General features: G+C 45.5%; 1 protein-coding gene across 7 annotated transcripts in view; it reads left to right on the plus strand.

Moving 5' to 3' along the window:
• SH3PXD2A (SH3 and PX domains 2A) overlaps window positions 1-20,329 on the plus strand; it is a 388,309-nt gene that overhangs the window by 196,229 nt on the left and 171,751 nt on the right. For 2 of the 7 annotated variants that reach the window (XM_037903423.2, XM_043551935.1), the window contains exons 1-2: window positions 3,344-3,418; window positions 4,001-4,263. The exons of 4 other annotated variants lie outside the window; for them this stretch is intronic. In XM_037903423.2, coding sequence (XP_037759351.1) covers window positions 4,262-4,263 — 2 coding nt within the window. In that variant the 5' untranslated portion in view covers window positions 3,344-3,418; window positions 4,001-4,261. Of the gene's footprint in view, window positions 1-3,343; window positions 3,419-4,000; window positions 4,264-20,329 lie in introns of those variants that run through there. One more of the 7 variants, XM_043551934.1, reaches the window with a different exon arrangement.

Genomic DNA, 20,329 nt, shown 5'->3' on the forward strand with positions numbered 1-20,329 from the left:
ATGTGCATATTTATTTGTTTTTACTACAGATAATTATTTTAGGAAAATTTGTCAGAGCACCCACCAGCAAGAGTGCGGCCACCAAAGTTTGTGCTGTGAGAACCCAAGGTAAACTCATAGGAACACAGAAATTGTCAGACTGGATCAGACTCATGATCCATCTAGTTCAGAATCCTCCTACAGTGTCTAGCTTCAAGATGCTTTAGCAGAAGGCGCAAGAAACCTCACGGCTGGGAAACGTGGGATAATCTGATCCCCATGAGGGTCTCATTCTGAGCCCTATGAGTTAGAGACAGGTTTAAGCCATCGAACATGAGATTTTATCTGCCTCCCATGTTAGCATGAACTTTTATAGTTCTTGTCTTCATTTCCAAGGCTCTTCACAGCCTATCCCCACCCTCCCTATCCTCTTTCATTCATAATCAAGATGTTGACTTCTACCTCTGATTGGCTCATGATGCCAGCCTTCCTCGTTACATTTTCAAACAAGCACCTAGATGCTTCCTCCCATACTGCCCCTCGTGGTTGGGATGAATTCCCCATAGACATTCTCAAAAGTAACTCATGTTTGTCTTTCAAATCCCTCCTTCAAACTTTCCTTTGACGTGATGTCTACACAAAACTTGAAAACGGTCAGGCGACCAGTGTGCTGAGAATCCCCTCATGCAGACTGATATCATCTCGTTTCCTTGTGTTCCCCTGTCTGTCTCTACCTGTTGTCTCTTGTTTTAAGTTTAGATTGTAAGTATCTTAGGGCTGGGACCATCTTTTTGTCCTGTGTTTGTACAGTGCCTAGCACAGTAGGGTCCTGGTCTGTGACTGGGGCCTTTAGGTGTTACTGCAATTAAATAATAATTATAACCCTGAATAATCTTATTAAACATATGAACATCCAATCCCTATTTGAATCTTCATAAAGTGTTGGCCTTTACAACCTGTTGTGGTAATGGGGTCTGCAGTTTAATTATGCACCGTGTGAAAAAGTATTTGCTTTTGTCAGTACTGAATATGCTACCTTTCCATTGACTTGAACGTCCCCCGGTGCGTGCGCGATGAAACTGGGAGAAAAGAAGTTCACGGTCTACCTTCTCCAGCCCATATGCTGGAGGCATTCACCAAGTATCAGGGAGAAAAGGTTTTGATTTGTTCGTTAAACATACACCTCATTCCCTTCCCCCCACCTCCTACCCTCCTGGTGTTATTGTAGAACCGAACCTTCTCTATAGTTTGTAGAAATCCTTTGTAGGCCAGATTTCACCATCATTTACGTCCATGCAATCTCACTTTAGTCAACAGGGATTGCATAAACTACAAGTGATATAGAATTATTGGTTTCCTACATCACATTTAAGATGCATTTCATTTGCCTAAAATCCACAACCATCAGTTGTTGCTCATTATACAGAGCCAATGATATTAGTGCAGTGGCAACCCCAGTTACTTCTTAAAAACCCCCTCCTCCGATTAGAATGTTATTCCTGCACTTATTATGAGCATGCAGCGTCAAACACTCTCCATATAATCACAGCCTCAAAAGCTTGTCTGACGTAAGTGGAACATGGCACAAAACACTGCCCCCTATAGTTGAAATGCTGCGCTGACTTGCTCCTTCTGCAACCACACGACCTGCAACGAACGTGCTGTAGTTGAAAGTCATTACAAATCTTGTTGCTTACTTCTAAGGGATTTTGCTGTGTTTTGTCATTGATGGTTTTGTGAGCCAGCTGAAAGGAACACTTCACCCACAGTTTGCCTTAACTCAGAAATGTCCAAGGATACCATAAAATGAAGTCCAATGTATCTTTCTGAGTTTCTTCATGATGACTTGTCTTTTGAAAGTGCAGAGAGCTGCTCTTTCTAAAATAAGTACAGTTTCCCTTTAAATAGCACAAAACATAAGGGAACAGGATTATTCTTGCCACCAACTGCCAAAAAAACATTTTTTGTTGTTCTGTGAAACCAAAATCTTCCCAGGGATTGTTCCTGAGAATAATACTGGAAAGGAAGCATTATGTGACTCATGCAATAGCAATAATAATATTAATACTCCACTGCCCTTCCATCCAAGGATCTCAAAGCACTTTACAAATATGAATCACAAATAGGAATCAATTCTCCCAGCCTGCCTCTGAGATAGTGGAATATTATTTCCATTTTACAGGTGGGGAAGCACAAGCCCTGGGAGGTAAAGTGACTTACCAAAAGGTCAGAGAGCAAGTAATTGGCAGAGCTAGGAATACAAGGTAGGAGTCTTGACTACTAGTTCCATCAGATTAGGGCTGTTAAATTTACTCTCCTTTGTTTGAATAGTTATCCATGTAAGTGGTCAGGTTAAACAACACTCAGGGCTAAATGGTTGGCTCCCTGATATACAACCATAGGAGAGAGTCAAGTTAACCATAATGTTGTGAGCATTTTGTAGCTGGTCAAAGTGATGTCCAGAGAGGTTCCGTATCTTATGCAAGGTCAGCATGGGACTAGAACTCAAGTCCCCTAAGTCCTCTGCTTTACCACTAATCCACCTTTCTTCCAAATAAACACAGACACTCCTTGAGTGCAAGTGTTCACAGGAGGACCTTTACATTAACAGATATATATTACCCTATGGGTTACTCATCCCACAAAACTGTGAAAGTGCAAACGACCTCACCTAAAGTTGCAGTTAGTTTACTCTCCTTAGATGAACTTCAATTAGCTGCACAGGAGAAATCAGAACTTCCCCCATGTGGCCAATCCACTTTTCCTTTATGGTATGCCAGCACCTGAAACATGCTGGACATGCACCTGGAGTGCAGCACACTTTGGGAGGGTAAGATTCTTACGGAGCCTAAGCTATGTATTTCAGCTCACAAAAATAAGTACGTATGGCTCCGAGTGCAGATTCCATCCAGCTCCTCATCGTGCTTAAGTAGCTTGTAAGGTTTATAAGTATGTAAGAAATTAACCAAAGAAAGGGCCATGCCGACTAAGCCTAACTTCCTGCTTTTCCACCAGAACATTCCATCTCCAGGTCATTCTCCGGAGTCTGTTCTAGGTCTCTCTTGATCTTGTTTGCACTCTGCTTCTGCTACCTTCCCAGATAACTTATTCCTTATGTCTGTGACTGATGAGCTCCTTAATTACAGTTAACTTTTGACACGTCCCTGAGCTGCAATTTTCAGAACCTCACGTTCCCGCGGTTTGATGTGGAGTTTTGGGTTGAGCCTTATAACACAACAAAGGCTTGCCCCTTTAAGGGCTGGAGTCCTGGGGCAGGCCAACCTTAGTTACTAAGTAGACACACCTGAGTAGGAGTCAGGTGATTTCCCTTACAGAGCAAAGCTGGGAGATGCTCAGGGGGGACTAAGCAGAGGGCATGGGTGTTAGGAGCAAGTAGGCTCTAGCAGGGAATCCTGAGTTTTCAGGGAAGAGGCTACAGGTAAGGAAGGCTGGGAGGCCTCCAGTAGGAAGCGTGAGAGCAGCTACTTGATAGGGAGTTGAGAACGTTTATGTTGAGTATTTTGTTATGTTAATAAATCCAGTCCCAGGGAGACTAGTTGCTAAACTTAAGAAGAGTTTGTGTGTGGTGTGTTTAAGGGGCCCTGAAGGGGGGAAACGGAGGTAGAGGACTGCGGAGACATCTTTGGCCATGAAGGGACTGTGTGGGAGGTGGCTACTTGTTGACTAGCAATAGAAGGCAGCTGTGTGGTTTGGATCTGGATCCAAACCTTCCCTAGTGGTCAGGTTCATCTGTAGTTAGCTTGCTGGTTTTAGATTTGGGACTCCTTACGGGTATGGAAAATGCACATTGCTTTCTTCTCTTCCTCCCTACTCCCAAAACTTTGTGCTTCCCATCTCTAACTTTGTCATGCCTGGTGATCTGTAAACACGAACACATCTGCTTCTGGCAGATCTTCACCTTGCTGGCCTCCCCCTTAAGATTTGGTAAGGCTTTTCTTTGGTGTGCTAGGTTTTCCACACATTCCTAATCCTTACTTCATTGCATCCATTACTCCCACAGGACCCACTTTGTCTTCAGCTGTTATCACTGGCTCTGATTCCAAGCCTTGCCTATGTAATCTGCCCCTGATTCTGAAAAACAGAAGTGGGAGGGAGAATGAAATGTTGCATGTAGGCTTTGTTCTCTGCTGAAATGCACAGCCCACCTCCCCAAACAGCGAATAAACACAAATAGCCTTTTTGTGCATTTTAATAAGCAAAGCAGTGCAGTGCTTCTGAGCTGGTTCTTTAACAACGAGGACAGCTTCATGCCCTGAGCCTCATGTAAGTAAAGCTGTCGTCATACTTAAGTCTTCCTTTTGTGTAACTTTATGTAGTGGCTTGTCTTAAACTTGTAAAAACATTTTCAGGGAGGGTATGTGTGGGCGGTGAGGCACTCCCTCAGACCTGAACACTCAGTTACTCCATCTCTTGTCTCAATGAATGGGGCAAATCTCTTAAAAGCAGTCTCATATGCCCTCCTCTCATGCCTTTTTCATTTAACATCTATAGGGAAAGTCTAGCCCCAGACACTTTTAACAGAGAAGTGTGGTTAGAACAAGAGATGGGGAGCCAGGACTCCTCAGTTCCATTTTCAGCACAGCCAGTGATCTGTTTGTGTGACCCAGAATATGTCGCTCAACCCATCTGTGTCTGAGTTTCCCCCCGTTGTTAGGGGGATCATAATACATGCTTCACAGGGATGCTGTGGGCTGTATTAATTCCCATTTGTGAAGCACTTTCCTTGGCTGAAAGGTGCTGTATAAGTGTGAAATATTTTTATTATTAATCACAACTTTTATGAAACATAAAGGAGAGGAAAAGTGGGTGAGCAAATGCTCGAGTAATCTGGGGAATGATTGGGAATCCGTGTCTTCTGTGTGGGGAATGACAGTAACTTTTGTTTCTCACAACTCCATAGTTGTCCTTTTAACCCAAATTGCTTTGTTTAAATAAACATTCAAGATTTAACAACTCCAGCTTCTCGGGGATGGAATAACATGATTTTGCAGCCATCCCATCCCACCATCATCCTGAACTCCATTTCAGTATGTGGTATTGAAGTTACCCCTTTGCTCTTATGCTGGTGAACTAGCGCTGAAAATCAGCTTGAATTTGGCAGAGTCCAGCTCCCTTTCTGCAGCAAGGTTAATCCTTCCTTTAGTGGAAATCAAGGGTCTTATTTGTCTTCCGTTTTTTCCCTTTGTTTTATTGTATGTTCTGGGATGTGGGTTTGGAGTCCTGGGTGCTAAATAAATTCCTGCTTGCCAGGACCTGCTCTGTGTGCACAATTTCAACGAGCACATTTGAGGAATCAGAAAAGATGGAAAAAACGTGATATTCCAATGCAGGATTGGGCTTTGGGGGTCCATTGCAGAGTGGAAAGGGAGGTGGGGGGAGTTATTTACTTTTTGCTTACATCAAAAAACCTAAGTATCTAATCCTGGTGGGTCATGTTGGTAGGTGTCCAAGGACCATAAATCTGGTCATGGTGCTTTTCCAAATGTTTATTGTGCTGGTTAAGCTTTTACGGGCTCTTGCTGCACTTATACATATGGTCTGAATAAGTGTAATTCTGTGTTACTGCGTTTAGCTGAGATACACAAGCGCCTCCAAGGGAATCATTAGAAATAAGGCAGCAATTGTTGGTGCTTTAGGGATGAGTTTCCTGGTGCTGCTTGAAAGCTGTTGGTGGCACCGAGCATTTTGTTGTTGAAATGCTGTTTGCTCTAACGTTTGATGTGGGTGGAATTAAGACCCAAAGAATTACACTGTTCAGAATTCAGTCCAGAATTCCTAGCAGTGAACTTCTTTCCTTTCTGAAACTCCCATATAAAGGGCCAGGTTCTGCCCTCATTTATATCCCCTTATGATGATGCCTTTGAGGTAAGATTCTGATCTCATACCAGTGTGGAGCAACCCCATTGACTTAAAGGACTTACAGTGATGTGAAAGAGATTGATGATATGATTGCAGGTAGGAACTCCACTTAAAGATCAGAGCCCCGTTGTGCAAGGGACCACGTAGACAATCAACGAAGGAGACACTCCCTGCCCCAAAGAGCACACCACATATGGCCCAATCCTGCAATGTACAACATGCGGACAGACCGCTGCACCCATGTGGAGACCTGTTGAAGTCACTGGGATTTCATGTGGGCACAAATGGATGAAAAAGACAGATGGATGGGGGGGGGGGGACGGACAGGGGAGTAAGAGTAAATAATAAAACAAAGTTGCGTTTAAAAGCAGGAATCTCAGGTTGATGCTTGCCTAGCCCAGGATGGCCATGAGATCAGGGTCAGGCCAGCTGACATAGCTCTGTGTTTGTTTGCTGAAAGTTTCCATGGCTGATGAAGGGCACAGCTGGGGTGGACTGACTGACTATCTAGACCTGCATCAAATACACTTGCTCTAGTGGATCAAATGTCAGGTGGGTGAACAGATAACTAACTAATAAAGAAATGGAAAAAACCCTGCTTTTGCAGTTGCTTTAAATGTAAAATGCACTGTATGCTTTCCTTTCTCTCCTGTTCAGTCTCCATACCATCCTTCAGTAAGAGCATTGGCTGAAATTAAGGTGCGTATTATAATTGGTTATGGCAACACGGCAGTCTAATCTGGGAGCATGCAGAATGATAACAAGCATAGTTGCACTCATATCATTCCTTACACTGTATGGCAGTTGCTTAACGTTGGGGAAATTCTATGGTCTGTGCCCTACAGGAGGTCAGACTAGATCATAATGGTCCCTCCAGGACTTAGAATCTGTGAGCATCTAAATGATGCCATCTGGGAAACACGGATGATAGGATAACACTGACAGATCCCGGTCATCGGTGGGTGGAATCAAACCTGGGACCTCTGAAGCTAAATACATGAGCTAAAAGCCACATGGCTCTTAGCAAAGGCTGTAGCAGACTCATTCATCTATTGGTGCCCCTAGAGGGGGACACAGCACCACACCAAGCAGGCATGGGTTATAATAGCACTCACTGTAACTCACATGGGGGTTGTAAGGTTTAATAATTCACTATCTGAATAGTGCTTTGATGTACTTGGATGAAGAGGTAAAGTATTGTTATCAAATCTCCAAAGGCTTTGGAGATGTTAATTAGTGAAACCCCCCTGGGAAATAAGTACCTTTTCCTTCCCTGTTTAGAGGTGAGTAAACTGAGTCATGGAGCAGTAGATTGGGCCCTAGTAATTTGTGCATGTAGACAAAAAATGGTTAATTTTTTAATTAAGAGAAATTTCATGCAATTTTGTGTGACGGTTATTGGAAAGGAATAATTTTTGGTTTTCAGGAAAAATTATATAATTTGTTTTTGAAAATTTTGGGTTTTCATTTTTTATGTTTCCTTTCCCCCTTCTTTTCCTCCCTTTTCCCTCTTTTTATCAATTTGTCTCAGAGAAGCGGGGAGGCAGAAAGGAGAGAAAAAATGAACACTGAAAATTAATTTTTTCAATTTGGATGGAAAAAATTGAAAAAAAAATTGGTTTAAAAACTCTAGTGATCTGTCTCTGTGGGGTGCTCCTCATGGGGTCCTGGATCTTTGGGTTAAGAGAGAAGAGGAGGTCTCCAAGTGAGTATGTGGGGAAGCATGTTGACATTTGTCCCCTTAGTTTGCATTAACTTATCTGCAGAGTCTCTTTGTGCTATGAAACTCCCTTAGAACTGGTGTCTGGGAGCAGTAGCTGACTGAGGACTCCCTGACAGTATAGCCCCTATAGGCTGTGAAGCCAGTATGTAGACACAAGGCTGGAATAAGATGGATGCCCTGGCTTTAATTCCCCTGAAATTCTGGAGATCCGTGTAGCCAAACACCATGCTCATTTGCAGAGGGCAAATCCTGCTCCCCATTGGAAGAATTCTGAGGGAACTTAGTAAGGGGAACTCACTGAGTTTCCTGGCCTTTGCATTGGGTTTTCCAAAAGAGGCACAATCTCAGCCAGGAGAGTTTGGCCTTTTTGAGGTGATACCATGGGTCAATTTCAGAGCTTGGAGTAGAACCTAGGAATCTCTAGTCCCCATTTCCTGCTCTCACCACTGTGCTTTCCAGACTAGACTGGTGGATCTAGCACATTGGCACAGGTTTGTCTTGTATACGCTTGGGTCGGTCCCCTTAAAGGGTGCCATTGGTCTAAACAAGACTCTGGGTTCCTGATCTCTCAAAGGGGGGATTTCATTAAAACTGGTAGAATCTTTCAAACCAGTGCCCACTGGATTTAGTGTGTGTGTGTGTGGGGGGGGGGGGTTCAGTGCCCACGGTATACCTCTAAAACATAAATAAACTGGGTCTCTTATATGCTGACAGTTTGTGCTAAGAGTCCTTTCGCTTTTGAGTCCTCTATTTGATCTGAGCTTACTGATGTCCAGTAGATAGATCAGCGTGAGCTATTGGAAGCATAGATGTGCACAACCAGGTGCGTTATTCTGGTTTTGATTGGCTAGCGCAGACAAGACATTGGCAGACTCAGTTCTGCATTGCTGGTTGGAGTTAAGTAAAGTAGGAATCTGAGGTCTGCCCCAGGGCAGAGCCAGCAGAAACACTGTGCGCTCCCTAAGTTCTCAAAGAAGGACACCAGGAGGATATAACTGAGACTTCTGAGCTGCACAGGCCTTGTGCTTCCTCTGCACAGTGGTGAATTTCAGCTGCAATTGGTATCAACAAAGCCTGGAACTCAGAGTAGATTTTACAGCAAATTGCTTTGACTCTCCCTTCTTGCTGCAAGGTGCTCAGTGTGATGAAGTCAACCATCTCAGGGGAGTTGTATAAGTTCTGGGACAGACTCATCCTGGAGGTAGCTCTGTTGATGTCAGGGGAGTGACCCCAGGGATAAATTCCTCCCTATGTCTTTGGACTCCCTGGAGCAGTAGGTGGGGCTGGCTTATTATTCAGCTTAGCTCAGTGTTGCGCTCTGCATCCTGTTTTCCACGTTTTTTTTGGTAGTTGCTTTGACCTGCAGGAAGAGTTTGAACCTGCCTGTGCAGAGCTCCTCGCTGAACAGAAGCATTGCAAAGAGCTGACTGAGCAGCTCAGAAAGTTTCCCCCGCCCCGGCCCTCGCTCAACCCAGCGATGCTTCAGTCCACTGTTTCCATTCAAAGCGATGCTGCTACCTCCACCTAGCCCCCGCCTGTGTGCAGCTGCAGGTCTCCGGCCGTCCAAAAGTTATAGGACCCCTTACCCTTCATGTGGAAGGGATAAAAATAGTGGATTCATGGCCCTAGATTGGTGGGGCAGAAAAACAGGGGTCAGCTAACTCTGCAGGATAGGACCCCATCTGTAACCTCAGGACCCTGTGAGGAGGACTGGGCTGGAGGGAGAGCAGTGGGGCCGAAGGGTAGGTGTGTTGTGGATTTCTTTCTCCTACAGATAGGTGGGATCTGACAAGCGTCGGGGCAACTGGGGCAGATGAAATGGCATCCGGCCTTTTGAGTGAAATATTTAATAGGCAGACAGTGAAAATCTCCAGCGTCTGGCCTCCAGTCTATGCATGTGATATGCACATGTGTGACCCTCTGTGTGTCTCGTATAATCTGCTGTTGCATTAAAGTGCAGACCTGCAATCTCAGCTTTAGACATGCAGGTAGCAGAGGCTGGGAGGATGACACCTGTTACAGCTTATGAAGAGCTTTGGAGAGGGAATGGGGATCAAAACAGGATGGATTATACCATTGCTTTTAAGCAGCTTTTAAGGTGACCCATTTAGTCGGCTGAACTTTTCCCAAGCCTGAAAAGTCAAACGTTTAGGAACATAAGAAACATCTAATGATCCTGACTAGATCAGGTAGGGTTAGGGTCCAGAGTGACCTAGACAAGTTGGAGGATTGGGCTAAAAGAAATCTGATGAGGTTCAACAGGGACAAGTGCAGAGTCCTGCACTTAGGACGGAAGAATCCCATGCACTGCTACAAGCTGGGGACCGACTGGCTAAGCAGCAGTTCTGCAGAAAAGGACCTGGGGATTACAGTGGACGAGAAGCTGGGTATGAGTCAACAGTGTCCCCTTGTTGCCAAGAAGGCTAACAGCATATTGGGCTGCATTAGTAGGAACGTTGCCAGGAGATGGAGGGAAGTGGTTATTCCCCTCTGTTCGACACTGGTGAGGCCACACCTGGAGTACTGCGTCCAATTTTGGGCCCCCCACTACAGAAGGGTTGTGGACAAATTGGAGAGTGTCCAGCGGAGGGCAATAAAAATGATTAGGGGGCTGGGGCACATGACTTACGAGGACAAGCTGAGGGAACTGGGGTTATTTAGTCTTCAGAAGAGAAGAGTGAGGGGGGATTTGATAGCAGCCTTCAACTACCTGCAGGGGGGTTCCAAAGAGGATGGAGCTCGGCTGTTCTCAGTGGTAGCAGATGACAGAACAAGGAGCAGTGGTCTCAAGTTGCAGTGAGGGAGGTTTAGGTTGGATGTTAGGAAAAACTTTTTCACTAGGAGGGTGGTGAAGCACCGGAATGGGTTACCTAGGGAGGTGGTGGGATCTCCATTCTTAGAGGTTTTTAAGGCCCAGCTTGACAAAGCCCTGGCTGGGATGATTTAGTTGGGGATTGGTCCTGCTTTGAGCAGGGGGTGGGACTAGATGACCTCCTGAGGTCCCTTCCAACCCTAATCTATGATTCTATGATCTACAGTGTGTTTGAGCATAACATGTGTTGCTAGTCGTGCAGAATATTTAGCATCCCCAGTGCCATAGTACGTGTGTGTGTGTGTGGGGGGGGGGAATGGTAAAGTGCGACTGCCTTCTGTAAACCACCAGATTTCCTTTCCCTGCACCCCTGCATGAAACAGCATCTACTGTTTCTGGAATGGGATGCTGTGGGAAACCATTTCACCCAGCAGCCATGTGCAGCTGGAAGGCAGGGCTCCTTGCGTGCTCCTGCAAGTAACAAAAGAGAAAGGGATTGTAAAGGGTCTGTATCTGAATGGGAGACACGGATCATTTTCCCGGGGCTGTGGATCCTCACAGCCAAGCTCGGTCCGGTGGCTCCTGAGCATGACTCGATTTAAACCTCTTCCAAGTGAATTTTGGCCAGGGGTTCCCGCTGCAGCTATCTCCCAGCTATTTGGAAGAAGACGAGTGGAAACCCATTCCTGGCTTACTCCTTTCCTTTACATACCCCAGGGCTGCAAACTTTAGTTCCCCCCCCCCCCCCCCCCCCCCCCCCGAGACACTGAAATGGGAGAGAGGGGTGCGGAGGTGAAGGTGAGATGACAAGAACCTGTTTCCTCTTCTGAAGCCAAATACAGGGTTGATTCTGATCAAAAGCAAACACCTTCCACACTTAAAGGAGCAGCAAGGAGGGCTCCATCTGCCCTGCTTCCAGCCGTCCCCTGCCTAGCCCCGGGTACAGCTTGTGTTCTGCACTGAAGCTCCACGGACACGCAGGCGGGTGTTTTACAGCCTGACTTGACCACTTGCCAGCTTTGCCTACAGATGCCCGAGCGTCCCATGGGTTGGCAGCCCTGAGGAAAATGCCTGAAAAGTCACATGGGAGAGCGAGGCAGCCTAGCACCAGGCTGGGTGGGAGCGGTGGCGCTTGCACAGAGACTCCTACTGTGGCAAGCGTCATGCCGGGATGGCCCAGGAATGCTGAACGCCTCGCCTGGGTACATGGGGGCTTGTGCTCTGTTCTTTCTAAAAGAACAACCGAGGCTTGGGTTTGGGCATCAGCCACCTCCCCCGGGGAGGTTTCAGCAGAGCAAATGCAGGGAGAGCTCCCGGCCCATGTAGGAATAGAAGACACAACCACGTTAATTGAAACAATGGTGTCCAGAAACCTAAACCTCAGCTACAAGCCCGGCTCGCTGGCAGCCCCGCAGGCGGCCCTGGAGCTAGGGCACGCGCCTTGACCAAAGGTCAATAGACTTTGGTACAGGAACCCAGAAATGAGAGACTTTGCCCTTGAAGATGCCCAGCCACCCGCTCTCAGACACATCCAGACCTAGAGCCTTGGGTACAGAGAGCACCCGCTCATCCCAGCAACCGCGAAGGAAAGAGACTGCCTCGCTGGTAGCTACAACACAAGCCACGCTGACTTTGAAGATCACTGTGACCATCAAAGCCAGTGCAGGCTTTGGGGCCCTGTGTCCTGTGCTCCTCAGGTGTAACAACTAAATGGACCGTTGCATGAGGTCGTAGTTGTAGCTGCCGAGTAAGTAATCTGGTCTGGAGGTGGCAGAGGCCTAGGTCACTGTCGTGAGGGCTAGAGAAATGATAGGGTCATCCACTGAGGACTCAGAGCAGTTAGGAACCCATAAGTGCCCCAAGAGTGTGAGTCTCACTGAGAAAAATTGGGTAAAAGCCCTTCAATTAGGGGTCAATATTTGCTACTACTAACCATTGACCTGAAACTACAATAACCCCCTCATATGGGTGATCAACAGGGGTTGAAGGTGGGACCTTCCACACTACAGCATAAACCTCTACTACTTGAACTAAAGGAGTACCTCCATTAACTAGTAGCGACAGTAGGCTTTTGTCCCCTTAGGCGGACCAGCCACTAGAGGGGATGCAGCACGCTTTCCCACTGTCACATAAGCTTTCAAGATGTCCCCATTTTCATTGTCTTGCCACTCCCCAGTGCTGAGAAATGTTAGCATCTTGACCTAAATATTTTAGCCCATCTGTGTTTTCTTTTGCTGAGCGCTTTTCCGGGGGAGCAGCCATTTGACTCATAACATCCAGTTCTTCCCTTGCTGGGCCTTGCACAAAGGGCTGCATTTCCCAAGTGTTAGGCAGGGTTTCAGCTGCATGATTCTCTCCCTCCACAGAGGGCTAGAAGAAAACCTTTGCAGGCCTGTGGGCTGAAATGGGACTTAAGCCATTCATGAATTTTACCTACTGACTTGAATAGGAGTTATTTGGCTCAGCCTATCCACGGCACTTTCCAAAGTTAGCAGAGGGCTTTGGAAAACTTTGTGGAAGTGGGGAAGATTTAATGTAAAATTTCCCAGGAAATCTATCCCCGTTTCATAAACTCTGTGGGGCAGGGACTGCCATTTTGGTCTGTGCGTACAACACCTAGCACAAGGGGGTCCTGATCCGTGACTGGGGCTCCTATAGGCCATCACAGCACAAATAAATAATCACCACCATATCCTTGGTATTCTGATTTTTGCAAAAACAATCAAACAAAACCCATGAAAAGCAGTAGAATTCCACAGGTAATCTGCAACTTGAGCCATTTATAGAAATGTCAAACAAAATGCAAACGCTTTGATTTTCAACGTTTTTCACATTATAGTTTTCACACATCTCTGATGCCAAAGGAAGCATCGTGCTTTACCTTTGTAGCAAGCTTGGTGGCGAATGTCAGTCTGTTCCCATTTTTTTACATGTGGCATTGACAGCCTGTTAGATTGTATCTTGATCTATACCTTTTGTGTCCTCTTTGTTGTCATTTGGAAGCTCATGTGACAGATGCTATTATTGGGGGATCTATAGTCGTCTAGCACCACCCTGTGGTAACACGGTTACATCACTTTCCAGGCTAAGAAATGCAAAAACGCTGAGCTGGGAAAAAATGCCTTGACTTGTGTCAATATTAATCATAGAAACGTCAGGCTGGAAGGGACCTAGAGAAGTAGTCAAAGTCCAGCCCCCTGTGCTGTGGCAGGAGGAGGTCAACCTCGACCATCCCTGACGTTTGTCCAATGTTGTTTTTAAAAGCTTCCAATGATGGGGACTCCACGACCTGCCTCGGAAGCCTGTTCCAGAGCTTAACTACCCTTATCATTAGAAAGTTTTTCCTAATATGTAACCTAAATCTCCTCTGATGCAGACGAAGCCCGTTACTTCTTGTCCTACCTTCAGTGGACATGGAGAACAATTGGTCCCTGTCCTTTTTATAACAGCCCGTAACATATTGGAAGCCTGTTCTCAGGTCCCCCCTCTGTCTTCTTTTCTCAAGACTAACCAGGCCCAGTTTTGAACTTTCCTCATAGGTCAGGTTTTCAAAAAGTGGTATCGTTCTTGTTGTTCTCCTCTGGACTCTTATAATTTGTCCACATCTTTCCTAAATTGTGGTGCCCAGAATTGGACACAGTACTCCACCTGGGGTCTCACAAATGCCAAGTAGACTGGGACAATTACTTCCTGTGTCTTACATTCAACAATTTTTATAGTACACCCCAGAATCATAGTAAACTTTTTTTGCAGCTGCATCACATTGACAGATCATATTCAGTTTATGGTCCTCTATTGCCCCCAGATCCTTTTCAGCAGTACAACCACATAGACAGTTATTCCCTATTTTGTAGTTGTGCATTTTGATTTTTTCCTTCCTAAGTGAAGGACTTTGCACTTGTCTTTATTGATTTTCATCTTGTTGAATTCAGACCACTTCTCCAATTTGTCACGGTCATTTTGAATTTTAAACCTGTTCTCCGAAGTGCTTGCAACCCCTCCCAGCTTGGTGCCATCTGCAAATTTCATAAACATACTCTGTGCTCCATTATCCAAGTCATTAATGAAAATATTGAATAGTACTGAACCCAGGACTGACTCCTGTGGGATCACACTAGATACACCCTCCCAATTTGACAGTAAATCATACTCTTTGAATATGGTCTTTCAACCAGTTGTGCATCCATCTTATAGTAAGTTCATCTAGACCACATTTCCCTAGTTTTCTTATGAAAGTATCAAATGGAACTGTATCAAAAGCCTTACTAAAATCAAGGTATATCATGTCTACTGCTTCTCCCCATCCACTAGGTCTGTAATCCCATCAAAGAAGGAAATTAAGTTGGTTTGGCATGGTTTGTTCTTCACAAATCTTGCTGACTGGGCAGAGCAGAAGACATGAGGTGAGTGTGTGTCATGTAGCTGTCTGGGGTGGTATTATTGGGTTGTTAAAGGACTGGCGGAAATGGACCCAATTCAGTGAAGGATCCGGAAAGACAATGGGAGCCCCAACAACTGGCACCAATCCTCAGGAAACTCTGTCAGGTGGAGCATGTGAACTCAGCAGGAGGGGGATAAAAGTTGGCTTTTGGAGAGATTGAGCAGCTCTCCTCTGGGACTGATAGAGAGGGACAAAAATGGATTCCATCACAGGTGGGCTGGCTGGTTGCACTGGTATGGGTGGTTTTTAGCCCCTTTGCAACCACTGGGTAGCCATACAAAGTACACAGGGAAATTGAGGCAAACATGGGACTGATAAAACTATTATTGAAAATTCCCACTTCATCACACAAATATTTTCAACTCTGCTTTCTTCCAACATCCCCCACATCTCACTGTCTTGCGCTTCTCATCAGTGGCAGCTGACATTTCCTCTAGGCACCCAGTTCATAGAGAGAGTGAGCTCCTCTAGGTAAGAGCGGCCGAGCTGTGATGTTTTGCTATTAACAGATGTCAAATAGCTTTGCCTCCTAGCCTCTTATTAGGTAATAGTCCTTTTTTTCCTATTTCTGTTATGACATCCTTTTTTTTTTTAATTTAATACCATTTGCATCAAAAATGTGACCAACAGAAGGCAGGGGGAAGAAAGTGGACATACCTTCTTGTACATTAATTTTATACTATAAATAACAGTACCTGGATCCATGATTAAAAATACATAGGTGTATGGGTTGGTTAGAACTTTATCTGTTTTTCTTTTCCATAATCAATGCTGGACTAAAAAGGTCTCCCCAACATTGAACAGCTGTATTGATCACAAACCTCTCCTTGATCCCCCTTCACTAGCCCAGATTCTTGTAAATGGATTAGTGAAAATTATTCTCTGGCCTTTGTAGCCTGTTTTCTCAGCCACTTTTTCCCCAGGGCAGAGCTTCAGAATTTCAGGGTGTGGAGAGGTGTTTGCTTGCTTGAATTTTAGCTGTGAAACCAAGAGTCTGACAGCGCTTGTTGGAACCAGATTTCATGCTTGATCCTGTTAGGTGGTGACAGTTCTCAGCTCTGTGTCTGGATAATTGCTTTCGCCCACAGAGCTCTGACAATGCTCTGAAAACCACCACCTGCCTCTTTGCTGTGTCTGAGCAGAGGATGCCAGTTATGCTAAAATATGTCCAGTAGCTGCTGTGAATCAAAAATGTAGCAAAATATTCAGAAAACTTACTGGGGAGCACCAGGTCCACTTTCCTTTTATATAATATTCATAAATCCTTATTATTTTTTCCAAATACAACAACACCACCAAAATACCAGATTCATCATAATACACAAAGTAAAGAAACAGTTTTAAGGTAAAGGGAGGGCAGGGGAATCATGGACCTCTAAAAAGTCAAATTGCTTTTAATATTTTGGGCATTCATTTTCTGCAGACTGCTAGTCATTCATTAACTGCAAGGACTCAACCATATCACCCAGCCAGTCATCAGTGTTTGGTGGGGATCGACTTTTCCATTTTTTCAGGATTAATTTCTTAATGACCAAAACTGCATATTGGAACCACACTGCCTTGTTAGTAGCTAATCTCGAGATATCAGGAATATATTCAAGAATGAATTTTAAGGGGAAGGGCTCCAATTTAGCATCCAATATCTAATTGGTCATTTGATCCTCATACCAGAAATTCCTGGTACCGGGGCACTCCCAAATCATGCCTGAAAGGAGGAGAGGGTATACCCATTCTTGTTCAGTCTGAACCCAAGGTGCTTTCATATCTAAGACTGCTTGTCTGTCACGGAGGTCACGGAAGTCATGGATTGTATGACTTTCTGTGACCTCCATGACTTCGGCCGGTGCTGGCTCAGGGGCTGCCAGGGCCAGCAGCAGCAGTTTGTGTGTGTGGGTGGGGACTTAGGGCTGGGGCAGGGAGTTGGGAAGTGTGGCGGCGCTTACCAGGGGGCTCCCACTTGCATGTCCCTGGAACTCCTATATGGAGCGGCTAGGGAAGCTCCGCACTTCCCGCAGGTGCAGCTCCCACAGCTCTCATTGGCTGTGCTTTCCAATGTTGAGCCCCCCGTCCATCCCTCCCCCTAGGAGCTGCAGGGACATCCCGGTCGGAACCGGGTAGGGAGCCTGCCAGGCCCCCCAAACTCCCCCCAACACCAGCAGGAGTCCCGGGCCGCGCTCGGCTTCCCACCCCCCTCAGCACCAGTAGGGGTCCAGTCCCGGGCCACGGACCACTGCCTGCCGCCACACCAGAACCAGTGGCGGGCCCAGGCCATGCATCCTTGCCCACCCACCCCAAGCACCAGCCGAGGTCCCGGGCCACCACGGGCCGTGAATTTTTGTTTACTGCATGTGACTTGTCCATTACTTTTACTAAAGATACCTGTGTCTAAAAAGTAACCTTACTAATAGCCACAATGATGCCTGTCTTAACAAAAAAGAGAGATGATGATTTTCCAGGTTACGAAAACAAAATCCTCCCAGAGCTAGAGGAAGCTGTAATTTGTTCAGAGTCAAGCTAGGTTTCTTGCCTGTGATCCAATGGAATGTTCTGAAAATATTATTGAATTTCTTAAAATAAATTTGAGGAATAGAAATAGGGAGACCCCTCAGGACATACAAAATTCTGGGAAGGCAATTCACTTTCAGTATGTTAATTTTACCCACAGACGGAGGGTTAATGAACTCCACCTCTCCAGATGGTTAGCCAATTTGGCAATAATTGGTTCTATATTTATCTTCGGGATGTCCTGAATATTTTTGGGAATCAGTGTCCCTAAATATTTCATATAAGAGGATTGCCACTGAAAGTCCCAATTGGAGAAAAGACCTTTGTGGGCCTGTTTGTTCATTCCAAATATTTCTGATTTACCCCCAATTAATTTTATATCCCCAAAGGAGTCCAAACGTATTAATAATGGGTAGAAGGTTAGGCACGGTAACCTCGGGCTTAGATGCAAATACAAGAGCATCATCCTCACAGAGGATAATTTTGTGCTCTGTTTGGCCCATTCTGATACCACAAATATGTTAACCTGATCTCGGGGCAGTGGCTAAAGGTTCTAGAGTGAAGTCAAACAGAGGAGGAAATGCGGAGCGCAGGTCCACTTTCCTTTGCACTGTAGGTCAAGATTTGTGACGAGCTCTCTAGAAATGAAAGCATTACTTCTCTGCTCCTCTTCGTCACCAGGGGCTGGGTTTTTAACCACAAAGGGCTCAAAAGCTTGCACAGCATGAAGGCATTTCTGATCAAAATCACCCTGTACGTTTGCTCAGAAAGAACAAACATTTGCATATTGATTTTCAGGTGACGCCTGCGTAGATCCGATTGCAGGATCGGGGTCTAAATGAGCAAACTAATGAGAAGACGGAAAGCCAGCTAGTGGGAGGCATGTTTATCTACCCTAATTTTGGGGGGCTGTTTTTGATTATCTCTGATTGCTTGATACGATCCGTTCTGGTGGTATCCTGGCTGTGGTTCTCCAGGCTCTGTTCTGTGGTCCTTGGGGACTGCTGTGTTAAGAAGAAAACGTGTATATGATTCTGAGTTGAAAATATGCTCCCTGAGCCATGCCTTGCAGTTTTTTAAACTGCAGTGTTGTGAATCAGTCTATTTGCTGTAGGGGGCCCTGCCTCACACCTCTTCCCCGGCAGCACCCAGAGCAGCTTCTGTATGAGCCAGCAGCACCCTGAGAGGCTGCTCTTCCTTCCTTGATGCAGCTCTACAACAGCGCCCCTGCTGGTTGCCTGCTGCATTGCAGAGGAGGGAGGAGCATAACTTTGCTCATTGATTGCTTCTTGGCCAGGCTGTGGAAACCTCAGGGAGAGCAGGTTGGGAGTTCCTAGACCTTCTGTGCCTGAGCCTAATGAGCACCTAGCTCCACCCCCCTCCACAGCCACCCAAAGCAGCCTAGGAAAGGGGAAAACTGAGAAGAAGCTGAGAACCAATCATCAGCCATGGCTCCCTGGTTCTCTGACCCTGCCTAGGTTACAGCAACCTGGGGACTGCTCTAGTTTATGACAGCGGCTGTAGTCCCCAAAGGATTGCATATTGCCTGGGGAGAGCTAGGAATTTTGATCCAGTTACTTGAATTACTTAAATGTGGCCTGATCCTGCGAGGTGCTGGGAACCCACCACTTCCCCTTTAGTCAGCGACACAGGCTCTTCATTTCTTCATTGTCAGCTTTGAAGGACGTGTGCCTTGCTTGATTGCTTCTGGATTTATTGAAGTGAAGTTTTCTGCCAAGGCTGGGAACCTGATTGACTTTTGTGCCTGTGGTATTTGCAGAGCACTTAAGCCCTTTCCCATCTAGATACTGAACCTCTGCCCAAGGTGCTGGTCTCTTCGGATTTGTTTTTATTTTTGTCCCTTTCAGCACTTCTGATGTGTCCTATAAAATTCAGAAAATCAGCAGCTGCAGCTGGCCAAGGACAGCAAGTGCATTGCTAGGGGGCAGCTTTGAATAAGCCTTATGCATGCATTGCGAATCGTGTGTGTTAGACAGTATATCTGAGGCTGAGTTTTTCACAGAAGTAAGACCATCACTTAGTTTACCACTGTCTCAATTTCCTTTGCTTCTCTGGGCCAAATTCTACTCTCAATTACACCAGCGCTACAACCCCAAATGAAATTTGGCCTGATACTGAATGAGCTATAGAATTGCCCATAGCTTTTAATCTCTCTGACTCTGCCTAGGAGCCAGTGCTTTCCGAAAAGCTTGGTTAGTCTCTTTCTACATCAGAATTAGCTTCCTTTTTCTGCAGCATCTATATGACCTACTTAATTTAAAGCAAGAGAGAAGAAGTTGAATTGACATAGATCAGTTTTCATGATCTATGCATGGGTGCTGTAGTATGAGTGTTAATAATTATATATACACTTTCAAAATGTCATCATTTACATACCCCTTTTTAATATAGAATAAGGAAATGAAAGTATGAATAAGACATCAAAAGGCTTGTGCTACATAGAGATCAATGGAGAACCAAAAAGCTGAACTGATTGATAGCTTTACAAGATATGGGAGCTCTTTTTGCCGCAGTTCTTTGTAAAGTGGCATAGACAAAAATAGGAATCTTGAACTGGTCCTTTGATGATTGTCATTACTGAAGATTTAATTGAGGGAAAGAAGGCTATTTAACAGAACTTTCCACTGACCTGGGCTCAACATTAGTTATGGGATTGGCAGGGTCATTGCTTAAGCATCCATGTACCTAATTGGTTACCAGAATTGCTAAAAAGTTAGAAGGGGCCAAATCGGATAGGCACCAGAGCTATGGTTGAGCTATGGGTCAGGAAGGCTCTGAGTTCTAATCCTGACTCTGCCGCAGACATTGAATCACTCTGTGTTTCAATGTGTCCCTCTGCAAAATAGGGACAGTGTTCCATTCCTCACAGGAGCTTTTTGGGTGGCTTATAGTGCTGCCAGCCCCTAGCATTCAAAAATCGTGAGATTTTAAAATTGTAATAAACATTACTTCCTTTTTATTTTGCCTT

Source organism: Chelonia mydas, chromosome 7 (assembly GCF_015237465.2).
Source record: "Chelonia mydas isolate rCheMyd1 chromosome 7, rCheMyd1.pri.v2, whole genome shotgun sequence".
Classification (NCBI taxonomy): Eukaryota; Metazoa; Chordata; order Testudines; family Cheloniidae; genus Chelonia; species Chelonia mydas.